This window comes from Dysidea avara, chromosome 3 (genome assembly GCF_963678975.1).
Source record: "Dysidea avara chromosome 3, odDysAvar1.4, whole genome shotgun sequence".
Classification (NCBI taxonomy): Eukaryota; Metazoa; Porifera; class Demospongiae; order Dictyoceratida; family Dysideidae; genus Dysidea; species Dysidea avara.
Window position 1 is genome coordinate 20,567,170 of NC_089274.1, and position 21,352 is coordinate 20,588,521.

The window sequence follows — 21,352 nt, forward strand, 5'->3', positions numbered from 1 at the left end:
CCATCTGGGTTCATAAATCCATGGATGATAGAGGTTAATATGACGTACAAAAGTATCGATACAACCAATATCATTATGATAGAATTCAAAGTGAGTATCAATACTGATACAGATAGCTCACATGATCAATTAGAATACTACTTTAGTCTGTAGATGGCCATGGCACTTTAATGCTTGATCAAGCTATCTGTCTATACGTTAGGGACCCGCTGATTAAGCTGGCATAATTATGAGCATAATACTTAATAGGTGCCTGAAAGCATTGAGCATAATGCTAGCATAATAGGAAGAATATTTGAGCCATACTACAAATCCTTGATGGTCAAAATACATATCACAGAAAAAAATCGATATACTCTAATAGAACAGTCAATAACTCTAATAAAACAATCATAGCCCTCTACAAGGAAATTGTATCTTCATCAGACCAAGCTATGCTTCAAGCTGATTTGTCAAAAGTTTTTGAATGGTCTCGTAAATGGCAACTAAACTTAAATCCTTCTAAATGTGAGCAGTCTGCATTTCTTATAAACATTCACCTCCTCCTGCAAGCTACAGATTAAATAATCATCTTTTATCCACCAAATCTGTTGTACGATACCTTGGTGTATTCATCAATTCCCACCTTAAGTGGTCGGACCATGTCAAGTATACCGCTGCAAAGGCAACTAGATCCTTAAATATTCTTCGGCATTCTCTTTATACATGTCCATCTTCTGTTAAAGCTGCAGTCTATAAATGTTTTGTCCGTCCTATACTGGAGTATGCTTCTCCAGTATGGTACCTGCACTCATCTGGTGACATCAAACAGCTGGAAAGTGTTCAGCGCAGGGCAGCCAGATGGGTTTGTGGAAGTCGTTGGAATCCTGCTTGCAAACAATGGTCCAGATCATCTGACTGTTGCTTAGATCAATTGGAGTGGCCATTATTACACCAGAGACAAAACTACTTCACTATCTGTCAAGTACATAAAATCTTGCACCACCAATCAGCTATCTCTTCACGGTATTTCTCTGCAGTTAATAGACATTCAAATCCATCAGCCATAGACACCTCTATGTCCACCATCAATGCTTATCAGTTTTCCTTTTTCATCAACTCACCTTTCCTTTGGAACAATGTACCTTACAATATCTTACAGATAACTGACCCCAAACTTTTCTGTGTTGCCCTCCGGCGCTTTCTTTTTTAACTAAATGTTGCTTTGTATTTATCTGCTATTGTACTGTTTTATTTGTTGTTTTTGTATTTGTGTATTGTCCTTGTATCTTGTACCATTTTGTCCTTTTGGGGAGCACGTTTGCAGGCTCAGCCTTTTGTGCAACCCTTGTCATTTGACTAAAATTGATACTGAATAATTATAATTAATTAATTAATTAGGCAGCTGACTGTTCTATTAGAGTATATCCATCTTCTCTGTCACATACATTGGAAGAGCAAGGATGTATTATGTGCCCATAACTGCAAATTTATTGTATTGTATTGTATTAATGCTTTACAGTGACCAGCACTGAAGGTCTGACAGCAACATGTGCTGCATTAGCAAAACATGGGAGATGAGGCATAAAGCTTTTGAGCATAATTTTGAGTAGTGCAGCATAGCATAATAGGCTGTATACCAATATACCCTCATTTCAGCAACAGCAGCTTGTGAGCCACGTTATCGATTTCATTTTCTAATCTGAGGGGTGGGAGTGGATACTAGAGTTGTGAGCAGTACTAGTTGTGAATTCGAGTGTGGGTTCCTTTATCGATTTCATTTTCTAATCGGAGGGGCGGGAGTGGATACTAGAGTTGTGAGCAGTACTAGTTGTGAATTCGAGTGTGGGTTCCTTTACGTTGCGATGACGCTATCGCGTCATCACGAGATCGGCCATGTGGTGAACGTGGTTGGTCACGTGGTCCACTTCCTCTCACTCCTGGTTTTAGGCAACGAGCGGAGCCCATTTTTTCAGTGGCTCTAAATTCTCCTAGTTTAGGTGTAGTTTTTATATAACATTTAAAAAAACATCATAAAAACTTTAAAACGTAATAAAATTCAAAAAAATCTATAAAGGAGTGAAAAACAAGTCAACAAGATGAACCCATCTCAACCGAGTTACCCGATGGCGTCCCTCTACGTTGGTGACCTGGCGGCAGACGCGACCGAAGCGATGTTGTTCGAGAAGTTTAGCACCGCCGGACCAGTACTGTCTATCCGTGTTTGTCGTGACATGGTCACCAGGCGTTCACTTGGATACGCTTACGTGAACTTCCAACAACCCGCTGATGGTAAGGCCACTAAGCCATCATTGTTGTAAATAATGTTCGTATGTAGCGGAGCGAGCTCTTGACACGATGAACTTTGACGTGATTAAAGGACGTCCTTGTCGCATTATGTGGTCTCAAAGGGATCCTTCTCTGAGGAAATCTGGTGTTGGTAACATTTTCATCAAGAACCTTGACAAGGCCATTGACAATAAGGCTCTCTATGATACATTTAGTGCGTTTGGGAACATCCTATCATGCAAGGTAACCCAGTAGTTTGTGTTGTACATGTGTTAGGTTGTGGTGTTAACAGGTTGTGACAGACGAACATGGAAACTCCAAAGGTTACGGGTTTGTCCACTTTGAGACCAAGGAAGCAGCAGACATGGCTATTGATAAGGTTGATGGCATGTTGCTAAATGATAAGAAAGTGTAAGTCTGTACCTGAAACTCTGGTGATCCTAGTTGACTGGTTGTTGTATGTTGTTAGTTTTGTGGGGAAATTTGTTCCTCGCAAGGAACGTGAAAAGCAGCTCGGGACCAGCCAGAGGTTCACTAACATTTATGTTAAGAATTTTGGAGAGGATTTCAATGAGACTCTACTGAAAGAATTGTTCAACCCTTTTGGTAATATCATTAGTCAGAGAGTGATGTTGGATGAGGAAGGAAGGGCACGAGGGTTTGGGTTTGTCAGCTTCGACTCGCACGAGAGTGCAGCAAGAGTAAGCCCCTATACTATTACCTACTGATTAGGTACAATATATTAACAGGCAGTAGATGATCTCAATGGAAAGATGATGTCAAATGGCAAGCAGCTTTATTGTAATCGTGCTCAGAAGAAGAGTGAGCGTCTAGCAGACCTAAGACGCAAGTTTGATGCGATGAAGATGGAAAGGATCTCACGATACCAAGGTGTCAACCTGTACGTTAAGAACTTGGATGATGAAATTGATGATGAACGCCTACGAACTGAGTTCGCCAAGTTTGGTAGCATCACTAGTGCCAAGGTAATAAGTTAGAAAAAGTACAAGGTCTTGGTTCAGTCCATTTGTGCGTGAGTATGTGTACAGTAAAACCAACAAAAAGGCTTTCCTCTTTCAAAAGTTGAAAAAAAATTATTGAGCCAAATGTATTGAGAATTTCATAAAAGAGTTTTCTATGAAGTCTTTAGTTTGGTTGAAAACTTCACTCATATTATCCCACTAGACAGTGATATAATAATGAAGTCACATTGCTCAGGAAGTGATGATGTCACTTCCTCCACCATACTAATTAGAAGATGCCATTATTACAGGTGATGACTCATGATAATGGAGAGAGCAAAGGATTTGGGTTTGTTTGCTTTACATCGCCAGAAGAAGCTACAAAAGCTGTCACTGAGATGAATGGACGCATCATAGTGGCCAAGCCATTGTTCATAGCACTTGCCCAACGCAAGGAGGAGAGACAGGCACAGTTGGCTGCCCAGCGTATGCAGCAGCGTGGTTCAGGAATGAGGGGAATTCCTGCTGTAAGTCTGTTCATATTCCAATGAAGTTGGGTGTTAACTGTATTTTCATTCCACTATAGAATCAGATGAACCCAGCTATGTTCCAGACAGGATATTTCCCAATGCCTCAGCAGAACCAGAGAGCATTCTTCCCACCCACCATGACCCAGATGCGTCCATGGCAGCCATCACTCAACAGGCCCTACAATGTACAGATGCAACAACAAAGGGGACGAGGGAATGTGCCACGAAGCAGCATCAGTGGTGGCAATATGGGAGGACGATCATCCAACCCTAGTGGCAACCAGCGACCTGTAGGTGCTCAACAGAGGAACATGGCACAGTCACAAGCTGCAGTACAGCAGCAGCAGCAGCAACAGCAAGCCAAACTGAAGTTCAACGCTAATGCAAGGAACCAGCCAGATGCCCTACCAGCTGGTGGACAAGCAGCAGTGGGAGGAGATAGGGGACAAGGAATACAGGTAAATATAGTGTGTGTATACGTTAAGACAAAACAGTTGATTTTGAGAAAAATTTTAGTGGGTTAATCACTACTACCTGTGATATAAGCAAGCAAGAGAGTATTCAGCTTCCAATATAGCCTGTACAAAATCACAAATCAAATGTGCCTTAATCAAATTAATACTTCCGGTGATTGGTGCTTATGTGAAGTGTGAACAGGCTAGTGTTGCTAAACTCAGTGGCATCCCTGGATGTATTCCAGCATGGTTGCACATGTGGATGAACACAAAGCTCCCACACGAGACGAAGCTATACAAGAGAAGAAATGCTAGAGGTTTGCTAATAGTGTATAGCACCAAATTTCATGAAGTACAAAGCCCAAATACTTGATTTTTACTTCCCGTATACTTACTAAGTGAAGCGGTCTTTAGTTAGTATGTTCCACACGAAGGATTCAGTGCACAAAAATTGGACTTGAAATATTGGTACATGTAATGACCGTAATTCACACCATCCCAAGAGAGTGAATCCATAATAATCATGATGAGGTTTAATTATTAGGCACATGTACTTAACTATATGTTAATCACAATGTTTTTCACAAACTTTTATTAGGCGTATGCACCTAACAACCAGACTCTAGGGTAATTAGTTAGTTAAATTACAAGAACATGTAATTCCATCCTTGACTTTACTAAATGTTTTGGAGTGCTCCACTCAATGTGTACCTACTATGTAGCAGTAACATTATAATTTACTGTATGTACTATATAGATCACTACTAGTGAGCTGTCACAGGCCACCCCTCAACAACAGAAACAATTACTAGGAGAGCAGTTGTTCCACCTGATCAGTCAAATGCACCCAGACCAAGCTGGCAAGATCACAGGCATGTTGTTGGAGATGGATAACAGTGAGATTCTGCACATGTTGGACTCCCATGACTCGCTGAAGGTGAAGGTCGATGAAGCAGTCACTGTACTCAGGGCTCATCAAGAGAAACATCAACTACACCAACAGGCTATTGGCACTGTGCAGTGAAACTAGTGTCGAAATGTTGACTTGAACTAAAATAAAAACTGAATCACAAGTTATTATTGGATATTATATTGTGATTGTAATTTAATGATGTCGGGGGTCATAGATTGGTTGGTTACACACACACACACACACATACTACTTCTACATAACTACATTATATATAGGTGGTCATATTTTCCCTATGAGTTCACAGATGTTGGAGTAGTTTTGTAGTTCTAGTAACTTCCTGAACAGTTTCTGTTCATTGCTGACCTGCTCAAACTGCTTGGCCTTCTCATACGCAACTCTAATAACCTATTGTGTGTAATCATGCAGGTAAACAACTTTGTTTTCTTTAAAGCATAAGACGCACCTCAGTTGGGAGGCCAGCCAACTTAGCAGCATTAAAGCCATAACTCTTAGGACAAGCTCCTTCCACTAGTTTGTAGAGGAAAGTGATTGTTTCTTCACCGATATCATCAGTGTCATTGTCTTCCACCATACACGCCTAAAATATTAGAATAGGCAAACAAATATCATGACTAGTGGGTTTAATTTACACCAATCAAAACTTGTTGCATGGCTAGCAACCCTAGCTTGTACTAGGAGTTAAAATTAGAACGGTACTTTGCAAAACAGTTCCTTACCATGTGCCCAAGAGTGATGGAAGGATTAGTGGCAAATTCTTCAACCAGTGAGTGATAGTGAGTTGAGAATATGGTACGACAACCGATCACTTCAGCTAACTCCTTCACCACAGCACACGCTATAGCTGTACCATCATATGTCGCTGTTCCCCGACCTATAAACAGGTACTCTTGTCACCATGTAATAATAGGTGATATCCTAATTTGAAAATAATTATTGTATTCTCAAACCCCCAATTATGATGAGTCAAAAGTCTTACAATTCACATCTAATTTTTAGAAACTTTTCAACTTGAATAGAATTTATCCCACCTTAACACTACATTATGTAACACTCATACACAAAGTGTTTTGTTTATTCAACAAAAACTACAAAGTTTACCATCAATACATGCAGCCCACCTAGCTCATCCAACAGGACTAGCGAGTGTCGTGTAGCATGTTGTAATATAGTAGAGGTCTCTGCTAGCTCAACAAAGAATGTACTCTCCCCTAATATGGTAATAACAACCAGAGTTAAACAATGAATTGACTGTAACCCAGCCAACTTGAAAATTTTGTAAGGTCTTGACCTCACGGTGACTGGAACAGAACAGGTCTCACTGTAGCAACATCACTTACCACTGGTGATACGATCAGAGGCACCAAGTCTGGTGAATATCCTATCCACTGGAGTCATTGTACATTGTGTGGCAGGCACATAACAACCCTGTGTGGAGTGTGTTAGTGTAGGAGCTGGGTACGGGGGGGACTCACTATGTGTGCTAGTAATACTATTAGTCCTGTCTGTCTCATTAGTGTGGACTTGCCTCCCATGTTAGGTCCCGTCACAACCAGACAACTGTTGTGCTACAAGACAAGACACACTGTAGTAACACACACACACACACACACACACATCACCACTGTAAGCAAAATTAAAATATAAAGATGGGGGTTCCCACATAGCCCCTACTATATTCAATAATTCTCTGTTCCCAAGGATATCACAAGCTTATCTAGGGAAAATAGTACTAATTCACTTGAGAAATTTCAAGAAAACATGGATGCATGCACTTCAATACACTCCCCAAATTGCAAATGCAACAAACGCTGTGTCAGTAGTTCAACAGAGTCCCTACCACCTAATAGGAGTGAGCCCCACCTCACCTGAGAGTCATTAATATAAGTATCATTAGGGATGTAGTCATCTCCCATGAACGTATGTGCCACACATGGGTGTCTGCCAGCCTCTACTCGTAGGAATGGCGTAGTTGTGTTGGTGACCACTTCAGGACGACACATCTCACCATCTGAACAACAGCTGCAGATACCAATGATAAGCATAGCAGCTGGTACTACCATCACACACCTGAACACAGCCATACTACACAACACATCTAATGTGCACACACAATTTACTGCTGCCTCCCATAATGTGAAACTATAAGATGAGAATATGGTTGAGAATATGCACATTACCATGACAATTACATACTGTTCATCAAAGGAATGAAATATTGTCTGCATAGTATCCTTTAGGGCATCATCACGTTGTGTTTCCATGTCAACCAGTTGCTGAAGCAGCCGTTCAATAGTTGGTGTCCAATAGCGACGGCAGCCTTTCTTCTGTGACTTGAGCTCGTACTCTTCGGGGGCATGGCGTGATACTACACTTTCAGGGATCTCCAGTTGGTAACGATTACGACCTACACAACGGCAAGTTTAATATTAATACTTTAGCTAATAGGTGGCAATCTTGCCAGTAGTAGACCAAGGACATACACAGAAAAATTTAAGACGAGGAACACATGACTACTTTATTAGAGTGCTGGTATCTTTGAACATTACAGTACTCAGTGTCAAAAATATTTTATTGTTACTTAGCACAGGAGCTGCTTCAATGATAGCCTTATTAAATTTAACCTGCTTAAAATACAGGATGAAAACAGGCTTTCGTACTTAACAAGTGTATAGCATACTCACCAGTGCCCCAGTAGACGATGCTCTGCAGGAAACAGGGAAAGAGCTGACAAAGTGCAGCAAGCTTTGGGGGTGTGGCTCACCTTACAGCTTAGTCGCTTCTTCTGTTGCTGCAAGTACTCATCTAGTTGTTGTGTGATGTGTGTTATTTGTGACAGTGCTCCATCATAAGCAGGATTGACACCCTTATTAGGAATAATGATGCCGTCCTTCCGAGCTTTAGCATGATCAAATGACACCTGACATATTATGGGATATATATCATAATCCTTTTCAACATACACTGCACCTCAAATACATGCAGCTGTTCTGCCATATCAGGAAACTGTCCACCATCATTGGTCAGAGTTGTTAGCTGCCAAAGTAACCTTGATGAGCTGGATCACATGAGATGATGTTATGTAACAAGACCACACCTACTCACCTGGTGGATACTTCACTTGACACTTTCTTGATGATCTTAATCGACACTTGTAGTCCATTAATCAGTGAGAGAAAATCATTGATCTTTCGTTTGCTGTCAACATGTCAAAATATCACGATGGATCACATGATCCCATATACCTATAAACAGTCTCCTCATACATGATGGCTCGGTTGTCAGGGTGATTAGCTGATCGGACTGGGGACCCTAATGTGTGCACCCTACAACAGTGGTACATGAAATGGGCATAGCTGATTTAGCCACACCTCCTCAATAATCTCTGCATGTCTGGCAATCCCTTCATAAGGTCCTTAATTTCAGCAACCACTGATGGAAGCCTTATTAGTGTCTCCACAGCATCTAGTCGATGGTTGATGTCCGCAGGGTTACACAATGGTGCACACACCCACTCATGAAGTTTACGTCTTCCTATGGCAACCATAACAGTGCTAGCATTAAATTAATAGGATACACTTACCAAAGGGTGTGACACAATGGTCTAATCTCTCCAAAAGTGTGCCAGTTTGCAATTGGCTGCTGTTATTGACAACATCGAGGTTGGTAAGCGTCACACCATCCAACACCATATGCTGACGAGAATTCCATTGGTTAGAACTAGTTTCTGTAGTAACCAAGTCAAGGGGTGTATAGATCTACAAACCACACAACACATCTTATATATGTGGTATCCATAGCAACAACAACACTAACCTCAAAACTCTTCAATGACAACACTTCATGGTCAATACAACATTGTCGTAAGTACCATACACAGGCACCCAGTGCACTAACAGCCAACTGGTAACCATTAGCAACAGTGGCTCGGACTGGGTCACTTGTGTCCAACATTCCTGCCAATACTTCTGGCCAATCAAATTGCTCCTCGCTATCACTGAAATATCCACCACTGACGAGTTCCTTCAGTGTCCTCGTGTCATCCCAAAACTCTGTCCCTATACCAGTTATTAAAGTACTGCCCTAACTTCAAATCACATACCTGGGGTCAGGGACTCCTTAACAAATGAACTGCATGATAACACATTGTGATAACGTGTGCTCAGCCGTTGTCTTGGATACAGCATCTGTCAGGCACAACAATGAACAATGAATCAGCATACCATTTAATTTGTGGCATATCTCACACGTAAATACACAATTAGTTACTCACCTGAGCTGGCCTATAATGTGACATCATAGTTCTAAATCTTGAACAGTGTCGATCATCAGTGAACTGGCCAATCTGTATTAGTAGTGATGTCATCCATTACCATAGTAACTGTGCTCACATGAAACTTTCCTATGCACGTGTCCACAAAACACACTCCTAATGTGGTGTTGTCATGGTTACCAAGACTAGCCGGCTAAACGGGACAAGTTGTTGTGACAACACATATGTATACATGCACCACACACTAACACACCCCCTCAATCACAGCCAATAGGAATGCTTGTTCTGTGTCACTGAGGGAGTCACCACGTAGGAAAGATGGAGTGATTGTCCCCTTGGTAACAATTGAGCATAGCTCTCGTCTTACAACTTTGGAAGATTTTGGAGTCCCAGTAGATGCTAATAATTAGAAACAAAAAACACTTACAAGACTTCATACAATATTTCTTGAGGAAATGTATAACTGTTTTCAGTAGGCTTTAGGCAGTAGTCAGAGGGCAGGAAAACATGCAAGGTCTAATTTTTCTGAAGCAAAATAGCCCCCAGCTGTGATCATTAATAAATCTATATATCTTTTTGGATGAAACAGAATTTGGGATATATTACAAAATGCTCTCCATGCAAAATTTTAACATTAGTCATTCAGTAATGAGCTCAGCCTGAAGAATTTGCAAAGAAGTTGATGTTGTGTACTACTTCTTAAAAACCAGGTGTCTACCTTGTACTTTGCTAATCAGTCATTAATCTATGTACTAATTACTTGTAAAACATCAATCACATGTTTATGGACACAAAAAGTGTATTCTAAGCTGTTTTAAGCTTTCTCTATTGTGTTTTTTCTTAAGCAAACATGTAATTTTGGCATTTAACTGGTTTAAAAATTGGAGAAGCCTGCCACAGAGGCAAACTTGAATATGAAAACTTCAGGCAGCCACACATTAGTCATGATTTTCCTAACAAGAAATGTTCTATAATATTATACTCACATTTTTTCATTCTCTCTTCCATCATGGCAGGTGTCTCAGTCTGTTCCACACGAGCTACCTTGTACCCTTTCTGCACCAACGACTGAGCATAGCGGCTGTAAGCAATCTCTGGGAAACCAGAGTGGGCATAGTCCCCTTTCATGTATGCCAGCCCACACTCCTGTACCCCAATCACTGCGTCCATGTGGTAGAGCTCGTAAAACTTGCCAACCTGAGTAAGAACAGAAACAACTTCATGCTAAGGTGTTCATAGCTGGAGTTATGTTTGTTGTTTGAAGGCAGTCAGTCAGTCAGTCAGTCACTAAAATAAAATGTTTGCATGGAGAAGTGTGATTGTCAGAATTCTCACTTTTTTGATTTCACATCACCTTTTGCTGAACAATTAGAACACTGTTGACATACCATGAAAATTTCAAAATTTCCATGCATTAGGGCAAAACTGAGCATCACATATTATAACAATATTTGACAATTCCAATACCGTAAATGACAAAAGTTTTTACACAACTTAAGTTTGGTGAATCAAAATAGGTTGGCGGATAAAAAAGTCTGGTAAATGTACATGTACCATGCATGCAGGAACAATAGGTAAATAAAATTCGGCACATTTCCTTGATTCACCAAACACAGTATTGTATTGCAATAATTGACTGTTATATTAGAGTGTTTGACTGCATATCTCATCTATTACTTCATGATCTACAATACAATCATTTGACTTTTCACAGGCAATAAGACCGGTCATACCAGACATACCGTATATCATTTTATTAATACCACAGTGCCACAGAATTACCGCCCACACCAACCATACTCACAGTATTTACCTTAAAGAAGATGACAGCATCAAAGTGTTTGCTTTTTTCCATCCACCATTGCTTGTGGCCTGGTGTCTGTTTCCTCATGTAGTCTGTTGGTACATGAAGTGTGTGTGGGTCATAGGCTGGATCTGTGAAACGCCTCCCTGCAGCATCTCTATGAATAGTAACAATATCCATATATGCTACATTAATACTTAATGACATACTTTCTGTTTTCCTCCTTCAGCCAATCCAACTTGTCGTGAGTAAAACTACCAGCACCACTGTAACCATGGTTACTGCCTCCCGGAGACATACCCTGTTGACAAACAGAATACATCTTGTCGGTAGAGGGACAAAACTTAAACAACATCCAAAAAAACTTTTCATTCTTGAAAGTACCAGGCTCAATGTTGTGTGCTGAATTCTTTGTAGAATATTGTCACAAAACAGTAATCCAAATGTAGGCACACATGACTGCTCTATTAGAGGCAAAAATTGCCTTGATCTTTTGCAGTAAACATTCAAATTCTATACAGAGACAAATGCAGTAATTACCTCAACAGCAGCTACATCACAGGGTTATTGTTAGCAGTACTTCACAGAAGTGATGTATTCCAGCAGCTTCATGTAAAACTGTTTTAATAATGATAATGTGATTTTTGCAAATTAATAGGCCGATAAAGTGAAGAAACCAGCTGAAGATCATTCCCATAAATGTCTCCCCCTAGTTTATTCAGGTAATGCATGTTCCCCACCCACTTACCGTATAGCCTAAATATTTCGAGGGGAAATTTTTTGCTGATTTGGTGGTTTGGGGGTTATCAGCGAAAATTTTATCCTTGAAATATTTAGACCTCCATATAGTCTAATACACTTTGGGAGTGTTTGCAAATCCACAAAAATTTATTTTTAGCAACATTGATCAACCTCGAAATATTTGCCCTCGAAATATTAAGGCTATACAGTACTACTCTTTATAGCCAATGATTCTTTAAAAGATTCCATTTGTAAGCATAAGCAATTATTTTTGTGTGAGTTGGTGCATCTAACAAACCATACATGATTTGCACGACTAGATTCAGTCTATACTTCCAGGGCAGAATGAAGCCATGGCCACCGAATGAATGGAATGTATATGTATAGGTATATATAGGTAGTATTCCTCCTTCACAGAATGCCAAAAGGTACTTCTTGAATGCAAGCAATGATTCTCCGTGAAAGAATTGAGCACGTAGCTTCAGTCATTAATCCTGTAGTACTATTACTGTCTGAACGCAAGCAAGTGAGTGAGTGAGTGAGTGAGTGAGTGAGTGAGTGAGTGAGTGAGTGAGTGAGTGAGTGAGTGAGTGAGTGAGTGAGTGAGTGAGTGAGTGAGTGAGTGAGTGAGTGAGTGAGTGAGTGAGTGAGTGAGTGAGTGAGAGTGAGTGAGTGAGAGTGAGTGAGTGAGAGTGAGTGAGTGAGAGTGAGTGAGTGAGAGTGAGTGAGTGAGTGAGTGAGTGAGTGAGTGAGTGAGAGTGAGAGTGAGAGTGAGAGTGAGAGTGAGTGAGTGAGTGAGTGAGTGAGTGAGTGAGTGAGTGAGTGAGTGAGTGAGTGAGTGAGTGAGTGAGTGAGTGAGAGTGAGTGAATGAGTGAGTGAGTGATTGAGAGTGAGAGTGAGAGTGAGAGAGTGAGTGAGTGAGAGTGAGTGAGTGAGTGAGAGTGAGTGAGTGAGGGAGTGAGAACATCCATAATTACATTTCGTGAGATTCGCTGCATGTAACACTGGTATTTCTTTTGCACACACACAAAATACAGCAATTCGTAGCTCTATTATATTCTATAAAAAGAAATAGTTCAACAATACGGTTCATCCTCTCCTAAATGGCGGCAGCCGTCAGATCATCCCGCTTTTTTTCTTTTTGCTGCACAACGTTCGTAGCTTGAGAACATGGTGAACCACGTGGTAGATGAAAACATCTTACAAGACCCTCCAGTGGACGAGCAGCTCCCGAATACAGATGTCGACGATATCCTTAAGGACCCGACGAAACGTTCGGAGATACTGAAGAAGCTCGGACTCCCCGACCCTTCCACCCTGACCCCTAGTGGGACGGCTACAGGCGGAGGCAGTCTCCCACCACAAATGTGGTGCCCCTTTCTGATGTATCCGCCCCGGAACCCGGCATTTGGCCCACACTTGGAGGGACCTTTTCGACAGCAATCGACCCCTGGTTCTGGTGTTACCGAGATTGGAAAGGACGACGAAGATGTGGTGGACCTTTTAGACGATGACGAGGCACTGGAATTCATGGAATTCGACCCCACAGTGGAAGCACCATCTACCTGGCCCCATCGGAGACAATGCTTAGTTTTCTAGAGAAAAATTTTAACCGCTGTCTGCCTGATAGAGAAAAGGATGAGATCCTCAGCAACTTCCCTAAGCCCAATACTCCAGTCCTCATCGCCCCAAAGCTGGATGAGGATGTCGTGGAACAACTTAAAAGCAAAGGGAAGGATCCCCATTTTGGCCAAGAGAAAGTTCTCTATAAGCTACAGGGGGCTCTCTTAGATGTGTCAGGACCTCTGATGTGTCTCTAGTCAGACCCGACCAACCCCCAAGCTGAGGTATCCAAGAAAGAAACGTTGCTGCTTACCCAACGTGCCCTTGTCCTCCTTGGGAACGCATCAAATGCTACTACCCTAGAAAGGCGAAAGATAGCATTCGCTAGAATCAACCCAGGCCTCAAGGCTCTAGCCACAGAAAAGTTTGAGAAGAGGGAGGACCAGCTGTTTGGACCCGGCTTTCTGGAGAAAGCCTCCAAGAAAAAGATTGAAACGCAGAAAGCTTTGGCTAAAGTTTCTACAGAACAGGCATCCTGTAAGCGGGCTTGGAACGATGACAAGATGGATCTATGCTGTTTTTTATCAAAAGGCGCCTCTGCGAAGTATAGCAGCAGGATTCAGTGCCACACCAAGCCGTACAGCAAGCCATACCAGCAATACAGCCCTCAACAACAACAGAAAGCAAGAGGTCAGCCCCCTCGTCGCCCAGCCCAATCCAAACTCTCCAAATAAGTCCTCCAGAATCTTGTACGAGCACAGCCACACAACCCGCACTACCAACAGCAGGCAGAGTGGCCCACTGTTTGGCACAGCTGGAGGCAGGTTACCTCGGATCCTTGGACACTGGAGGTAGTGAAAGGGTATTGCCTGGAGTTCTCCCAACCCCCATTCCAGTTTCTTCCATCTCACACATTGGCCAAGTCACCGGCCAAACAGCAGCTGATAGAGGAGGAGATACAAACTCTGATACATGCAGAAGCAGGCAGTGGTCAAGACCTCCCCCAGCCAAGATCAATCCGTGAGCAGGATATTCCTGGTCACGAAGAGACGGTTCCTTTCATCCGGTGATAAACCTAAGGCCACTCAACCATTTTGTTCAGAAGTATCACTTCAAGATGGAGGGGACTGGGATGTTGAGAGATCTACTACAAGCATCCGATTGGATGTGTTCCATCGATCTGAAAGATGCGTACCTATCAGTGAGCATTTGCCAGGAACACCGACGATACCTCCGCTTCACATGGATGGGGAACACATACGAGTTCACCTGCTTGCCCTTCGGACTGACCAGCACTCCAAGGATCTTTACCAAACTACTGAAACCTGCGAGAGGGGACAAGGCCTAAGAACCATCATCTACCTGCATGGACGATCTGTTGATAATGAACCAGTCCCAAGCAATGCTACAATCTCAAGTGAACCAGACAGTGTCACTCCTGGAGTCGCTAGGCTTCACTATCAACAGGGAGAAATCCCAGCTAGTGCCCTCCCAGCAGATCAGATTTCTGGGATTCCAGGTGGACTCTGTGGCAATGAAGCTTTTTCTCCCTGAGGGCAAGCTGTAGCAGATCATCCAGATGTCCCAGAGCCTCTTGTCACAACAGACAGTATCCCTCAGGAGTCTCTCTCAGTTACTGGGAAAGATGTGTGCCACCACCATGGCAGTGCTCCCTGCACCGCTATGGTACTGGAACTTTCAGTAACTGAAGATCCTGTCACTCAGACGGTCGTCATCGTAGGCTGATGACCCTAGACCAACCCTCCATAGAGGAGTGGATGTGGTGGAGCTCTCAACTACACCTGTGGAACGGCAGAGATGTTCATCACAAAGTGCCAGACATGGTGATAGACACGGATGCTTCCCTGACAGGTTGGGGAGCAGTCTCCAACAGTGTGTGCACAGGAGGACTGTGGCCCCCAGAGGAGAAGAGCCTCCACATCAATTACCTGGAGCTCCTAGCGGGCTCCTTTGCAGTGCAGTCCTTCACAAAGGACAAGGCGAACATCTATGTTCACCTTCGAATGGACAACAGCACTGCCCGCTTCTATGTCAGCAGGATAGGGGGGACCTGCTCCCCAAGTCTAACAGAACAAGCTTGCCTCTATTGGCAATGGTACCTGCAGAGGAACATAACTTTGTCTGCAGAGTGTCTACCCGGAACAAGCAACATTGCAGCAGACAGAGAGTCTCGCCTGGTCCAGATGTCAGCAGAATGGAAACTAGACGAAGAGGTGTTCAGAAATGTGTGTCAGATGTTCGGGCCATGTCAAGTGGATCTATTTGCTTCACGGCTCAACAACCAACTAGAGAAATGTGTGAGCTGGAAACCCAACTCCTTTGCCATGACAACCAATGCATTTCAGATCAGCTGGTCAGAGCTGAAGGGCTATACCTCCCCCCCATTCGCTCTGATAGGTTGGTGTCTCCAGAAGATCAGAACAGAGAGGTGCACAGTGTTGCTAATAGCTCCATACTGGAAGACTCAGCCTTGGTTCCCAGCCCTGCTGGAGCTGTTAGTGGATTTTCCAATCCTTCTGCCCGAACACAAGAACCTACTCAGGGACCCCAACAACCAACCACACCCTCAAAAGACTCTTCGTCTTGCCGCCTGGAAAGTATCCGGAAACAACACACTTCAGTTGGAGTTTCTGAGCAAGCTGCAGAATTGTTGGTCGCAGGCTGGAGCAAAGGTACCAACACAGCCTATCAGTCAGGCTGGAAATGTTGGTATAGCTGGTGCCATTCAAGGAAAATCGATCCCATTCATTGTGGGATTCAACCCCTACTAGATTTCCTAACCAAATTGTTTAAAGATGGTCTTGAGTACCGTCATCAGGTCAGCAGTCTCATCAACCCATGCACCTCTAGAAGGATCCCCCATAGGCCAGCACCCATTGGTGTCACAGCTGCTGAGAGGAATTTATAACTCCAGGCCCCCTAGACTCCGCTACACATGCACATGGGACGTTGACGTAGTGGTACAACATCTCAAAGGACTGGGAAACAATGCCAATTTGTCACTGAAGACACTGTCTGGGAAACTAACTCTCCTGATGGCTCTAACCCTGGCTAGTAGAAGATCAGAATTGCAAGCATTGGACCTACGATTCAAACCTGAGGGTGTGCTGTTTAGGCTAGCTTCTCTGACTAAGAAGCGCAAGGTGGGCAGCTCCCCTAAGGAATGCTTCTTTACAACATTTGTAGAAGACCGTAGCTTATGCGTAGTCCAATGTCTTCAGCGGTATGAGAAGATCACCCATCCCTTTCGCCAGTTTACGCCAGGTGATCCTCAGTCTCTCTTTCTCTCATATGTGAAGCCCCATAATCCAGTCACCTCCCCAACAGCTGGCTCATTGGATCAAGGAGATGTTATCAGCAGCAGGAATTGATACTGGGACATTCAAGGCACACTCAGTCAGCAGTTCAGCAGCACTGAGGAAGGGTGTACACATTAGTGATATCCTACGGACAACAGACTGGTCAAAAGACTCTACTTTCAAGCGTTTCTACTACAGATCAGTTGCCGACAATAGTTATGCTTCAAAAGTGCTGAGCTAACTGTATCATCAGTGTGTTTTATTGCTCCATGACATAATCATTTCTGTAAAAGTAAATGTGTCATTTGATAAATGGTAACCGTTATGGTATGATTATATTATGGTAACCAAATGGTTTGTATGGTAGCCGAAATGGCATATGCAGGCTCATGAATTACACATGCAATACAAGGGTGACTTAATATGGGTTGACTATTATTGTATGCAGGAATATATATATATATATATATATATATATACATTTTTTTTTCCTCCTTGGTAATACAAGGAGGCTATACCAAGGTATTTGCTCATGCGTAAATAAATAGATTATACACCTCACATATGTGTACATGTGTGAGGTGTATAATCTATTTATTTACGCATATGTGTACATGTGAGCTTCGTGCAAGGGCTTTGAAGTCTACCAGTGTTACATGCAGCGAATCTCACGAAATGTAATTGTTGATTTGACAAGGGCCCAAGGGGCCTGAAGTTAAATCATGATTACATGAGTGAGATGAGCAAATGTAACATTGCCCTCCCTGCCCACATGAGTGTATCTCTCAGTGTTAACATTGCTCATTCATTTCCTTGCAGACCTGCCTCGCTCTCACATTGTAGGCAGCAAAAATGTCAAAGTAGGATGATCTGGCGGCCGCCATAATTTAGGAGAGGATGAACCGTATTGTTGAACTATTTCTTTTTATAGAGTGTAATAGAGCTACGAATTGCTGTATTTTGTGTGCGTGCAAAAGAAATACCAGTGTTACATGCAGCGAATCTCACGAAATGTAATTATGATTTAACTTCAGGCCCCCTGGGCCCTCGTCAAATCAACAATTTTGCAGATTTTAGCAACTCGCTGGGATCTGTTTTCAGGTTATACTGTAGTTCTGTATCATTGTGATTAGCTGTGTGGGAAATTACAAACCTATAATACTACTGTACTGATACCTAAGCCAGAAACAATGCGACACCTGTACATTATTCAGGTACTACGGGTGAACCCTCCTGGGAGTAGGTCCATCACCCTGCATGGGGAGCTTTACATGCCTCAAAAGTGAAGGTGATGGCACCCCATACACACACACACACATCCACACACCCATATAACACACCAGACATGGGTTAAGCACTTAGGTCAAGGACTTGAAGCACTTTTAAAGCACCTGTAAAAGTGCGTAAGTACAAGCACAAGCACAAATGCTGCAATTTAGTAAATGCTTCAGCTACAAAGTGAAGCACTATAAAAGTGCTTCATATAATTACTTAAATTTACTTTATTAAAAAACAATTTATATTTATATAATGTTACAACTAATGAACATCAATCAGTAAAAGTTTCATCTTTCCAATCTGCACCTCTCAGGCCTAAAGACTTTCCCTGCTACACTGAGAACGATTATTCACATTTGATAGCACCTTTTGGCTGTTAAATTGTAGGAACCTGGGCCGGTGACGACCCAGGTGGTAGTTGGTTAGCCTAGATAACTGATCATGATGTATATTGACACGCTATTTGTACAGACAGGTGGTAATAGCTACCATACAAGTACAGTCACATGATGTACAAACGAGAAGCTCATTGAGTAAAAGACTTTTGATAATAGCTGGCAGCTTTTATACTTTAAAAGTGCTTATATAAGCACTTTTAAATAATTATAAGTAATTAAGTACAAATGCTGTGCACAGAAACAAGTGCTTAAGGCTTGACCTATATCTGTAACACACACAACTCACATTGACTGAACAGTTCAGTTGAGATGATAAGGGGATGCTACTTGGTGATGTCTTCTTGTTGCTACTAAGACGACGAGGGGTCGAGGAGGGCTTTTTTCTCATCGGTGTGATATCATTGCCATGACTACTATCTGATGACTGGTTACCATTGGTAACAACAGATGATTCATCAACACCAGAACTATCATCTTCACTAGTCTCAACCACGTTACCAGGTTGATATTCATCTGTGTGGGGTCATATGATCAACAAGTTGACTGTGAAGTAAAGCATGTACCTTCTGACTCGTCACTTTCCACCATCTGCTTGCGTCGTTTCTTCAATCGCTGTTTCTCCATCAAGCTACGTGATGTTGCTCTCTTTGGGCGACCTGACAGGTGTGTCTATAACATGCAACAGATTGCATGCAGCATTAGAACATTACCAAGGAGTGTGATGTGTGGTTATAGTTTTAGTACAGTATCAGCGATATTGATGCTTCATAAACAATTACATTATTGTTTATGTAAAAATAATTTCTGGTGAATTGATGCTTGCTTGAATACAGAAAAAATCCCAGTTCAACAGTGACCTGATCCTCCAGCAACGTGCAGTCTAGGCATACACCATGGGAACCACAATAAGAATCTGGATTTTTTTGTGCATTCAAAAAACTTAAAGCATAGATGTAATAATGCTTACTGGGATTGGAAACAGAAGTTGTGCATGTAATAAATTTTATATAGAAACTATACGGTGAGTGATAAAATTTTCTTTGAAGTAATCCGTGTTTCACCTTCTCCAATTTTGGGTGTGGTAGACTGCTTCGTACAAGAATTACAGCACATAAGTACATGTATTATGTTACTAATAGAATACTGTATAATATAGTCTAAATATTTTGAGGGGGAATATTTTTGAGGTTAAGCAATGTTGTAATAAAATTTTGAGATAAAATTTTCATTGTTAGCCCCTGAGACTTCAAAATTACCCCTTTAAAATAATTAGGCTATATGCAGTGCTTTAATATCATCACTCAGAGTTGAAACTGGAGTTTCATCGGGCCATGTCACCCATATCTATAAGGTAATATACATTGTACAACAGCATTTGAACACCACCAGCTAACTAGCAAAGTTTCAGTTGGCCATTTTTGGGCTATTACAAGATGTAGGAGTGTTTTATTTGTTGTAATTAGAAAACTGTCACTTTTCGTATTTTTAAGCCAAAGCAAAAATTTGTTCAAGAAAGTGTTTCGGCTTCCCTTTGGTGCATGTGTCACCCAGACAAAGCAATAAACCATTTTGATATGGTGACTCATAAAATCCTTCTACTCCAATTATTGTTTTGGTTATTATATTGGTAAACATCTCACACAGTCATGGACTTTATTTACCACAAGAGTAGAGTGATACTGGATGAAATCAGTTAGTACAGTATATTGTAAGCAAACAAGGATATCCATAACCACAACTTCTGTTTCCAATGACAAATGCAGTCATTAAGCACCTTTTAAAGGTGGTAACTAGCTAGAGCAGTCTGCATTTTGAGCCAAGTGAGCTATATACCATATATAGCCAAGGGGCAAAATTTTCGAGGTTTAGCAATGTTACCTAATATAAATTTTTCGTGGATTTGCAAGCAATCCCAAAATGTATTAAACTACATGTAAGTCTAAATATTTTAAGGATAAAATTTTCGCTGTTAACCCCAAAACCTCCAGTCAGCAAAAAAATTTCCCTCGAAATATAAAAAAAAATATATATATATATATCCACCTGCCTACGTTGCTATTTTGAGTATTGGAGGATGAGAAAATAATAAAGTTTTATGTGTGTCAACAAACTTATCATCAATGGGTGTAATAACCACTACCTTAACATGTCCTATATCTTCATCATCATCACTAATGACACAAGATGGTGGATCATATCGAGCTCTTTTGCTTGCTGGAGTAGTTACCACATTCTCTTCACCATTACTATTATCTGGTAACATGGCAAGTCGGTCACTAAGGGGTTGATTTAGTGCATGAACTGCGGCTTGTTTGGCTGATGAAAATGCTGCATCATTAGAGGAATGGGCATTTATTGACTTCCGATTGAAATGCTCAACATTGCTACACATAAGGGATTATCAATGGGTGTCACAATTAACACCTGATATATACCTGGTAGGTACCCAACAGCAACCACGTGTTGGCGCCCAACTTGGTGATGCAAAGAACTGCACGTGACATTCCTGATCATTCTTACCGCTACTTCTCATCATTATCTTCTGCACAGGATGTTTAGTTAACATGCCGGGCCACCATGGGCGACCCTCCATTCTGGCCCACACCAACTCCCCAGGCTGTTTCGTCCATGTCTCCTCGTTAATAGCTGTAGGGCCTTCAGATTTCTTTGTTTTACCAAAGTATGAGAATAAAGTGCCCTGAGCCATTTCTCCTAACTTTTCGTGCGAATTCTACCTTCGGCAGTTCGGTTTCAATTTCGAACGATAGTGCGCGAGGAATTAGAGTTTTCGCGCGAAAACTGCCTTTGAACTAATTTTATTTCAACAC

The 21,352-nt window shown here is 41.9% G+C and overlaps 2 protein-coding genes across 2 annotated transcripts; one reads left to right on the forward strand and one right to left on the reverse strand.

Moving 5' to 3' along the window:
- Positions 1-1,902: 1,902 nt before the first annotated feature.
- Positions 1,903-5,324, forward strand: LOC136250046 (polyadenylate-binding protein 1-like). Its single transcript, XM_066042202.1, has 8 exons — positions 1,903-2,271; positions 2,318-2,511; positions 2,561-2,679; positions 2,738-2,969; positions 3,018-3,254; positions 3,542-3,757; positions 3,817-4,218; positions 4,973-5,324. Exons 1-8 carry the CDS (start codon positions 2,079-2,081, stop codon positions 5,237-5,239), a joined length of 1,860 nt encoding a protein of 619 aa, XP_065898274.1. The 5' UTR covers positions 1,903-2,078; the 3' UTR covers positions 5,240-5,324.
- LOC136250039 (DNA mismatch repair protein Msh6-like) lies at positions 5,303-21,333 on the reverse strand. The gene is made up of 28 exons (XM_066042194.1): positions 20,960-21,333; positions 20,665-20,908; positions 19,088-19,193; positions 18,811-19,037; positions 11,433-11,524; positions 11,233-11,380; positions 10,406-10,616; positions 9,673-9,818; positions 9,538-9,612; positions 9,420-9,491; positions 9,249-9,333; positions 8,963-9,204; positions 8,730-8,904; positions 8,518-8,680; positions 8,392-8,472; positions 8,252-8,344; positions 8,117-8,204; positions 7,911-8,066; positions 7,831-7,852; positions 7,343-7,553; positions 7,217-7,288; positions 7,015-7,168; positions 6,622-6,714; positions 6,487-6,574; positions 6,268-6,357; positions 5,866-6,020; positions 5,592-5,726; positions 5,303-5,533 (listed from the first exon to the last, which is right to left on the reverse strand). Exons 1-28 carry the CDS (start codon positions 21,229-21,231, stop codon positions 5,408-5,410), a joined length of 3,822 nt encoding a protein of 1,273 aa, XP_065898266.1. The 5' UTR covers positions 21,232-21,333; the 3' UTR covers positions 5,303-5,407.
- Between the last annotated feature and the right edge of the window lie 19 nt (positions 21,334-21,352).

What these genes read in the sequence shown, in the direction of transcription:
- LOC136250046 (XM_066042202.1), top strand. Translation starts at nt 2,079, where the DNA reads ATGAACCCATCTCAACCGAGTTACCCGATGGCGTCCCTCTACGTTGGT. An exon ending in TTGCTAAATGATAAGAAAGT is followed by an intron (nt 2,680 to 2,737) that starts GTAAGTCTGTAC and finishes GTATGTTGTTAG; the next exon opens with TTTTGTGGGGAAATTTGTTC. An exon ending in ATAGGGGACAAGGAATACAG is followed by an intron (nt 4,219 to 4,972) that starts GTAAATATAGTG and finishes TGTACTATATAG; the next exon opens with ATCACTACTAGTGAGCTGTC.
- LOC136250039 (XM_066042194.1), bottom strand. Translation starts at nt 21,231, where the DNA reads ATGGCTCAGGGCACTTTATTCTCATACTTTGGTAAAACAAAGAAATCT. An exon ending in CTTATATTAATGACTCTCAG is followed by an intron (nt 6,715 to 7,014) that starts GTGAGGTGGGGC and finishes CTTGTCTTGTAG; the next exon opens with CACAACAGTTGTCTGGTTGT. An exon ending in TGGCTGGCCTCCCAACTGAG is followed by an intron (nt 5,534 to 5,591) that starts GTGCGTCTTATG and finishes TACACACAATAG; the next exon opens with GTTATTAGAGTTGCGTATGA.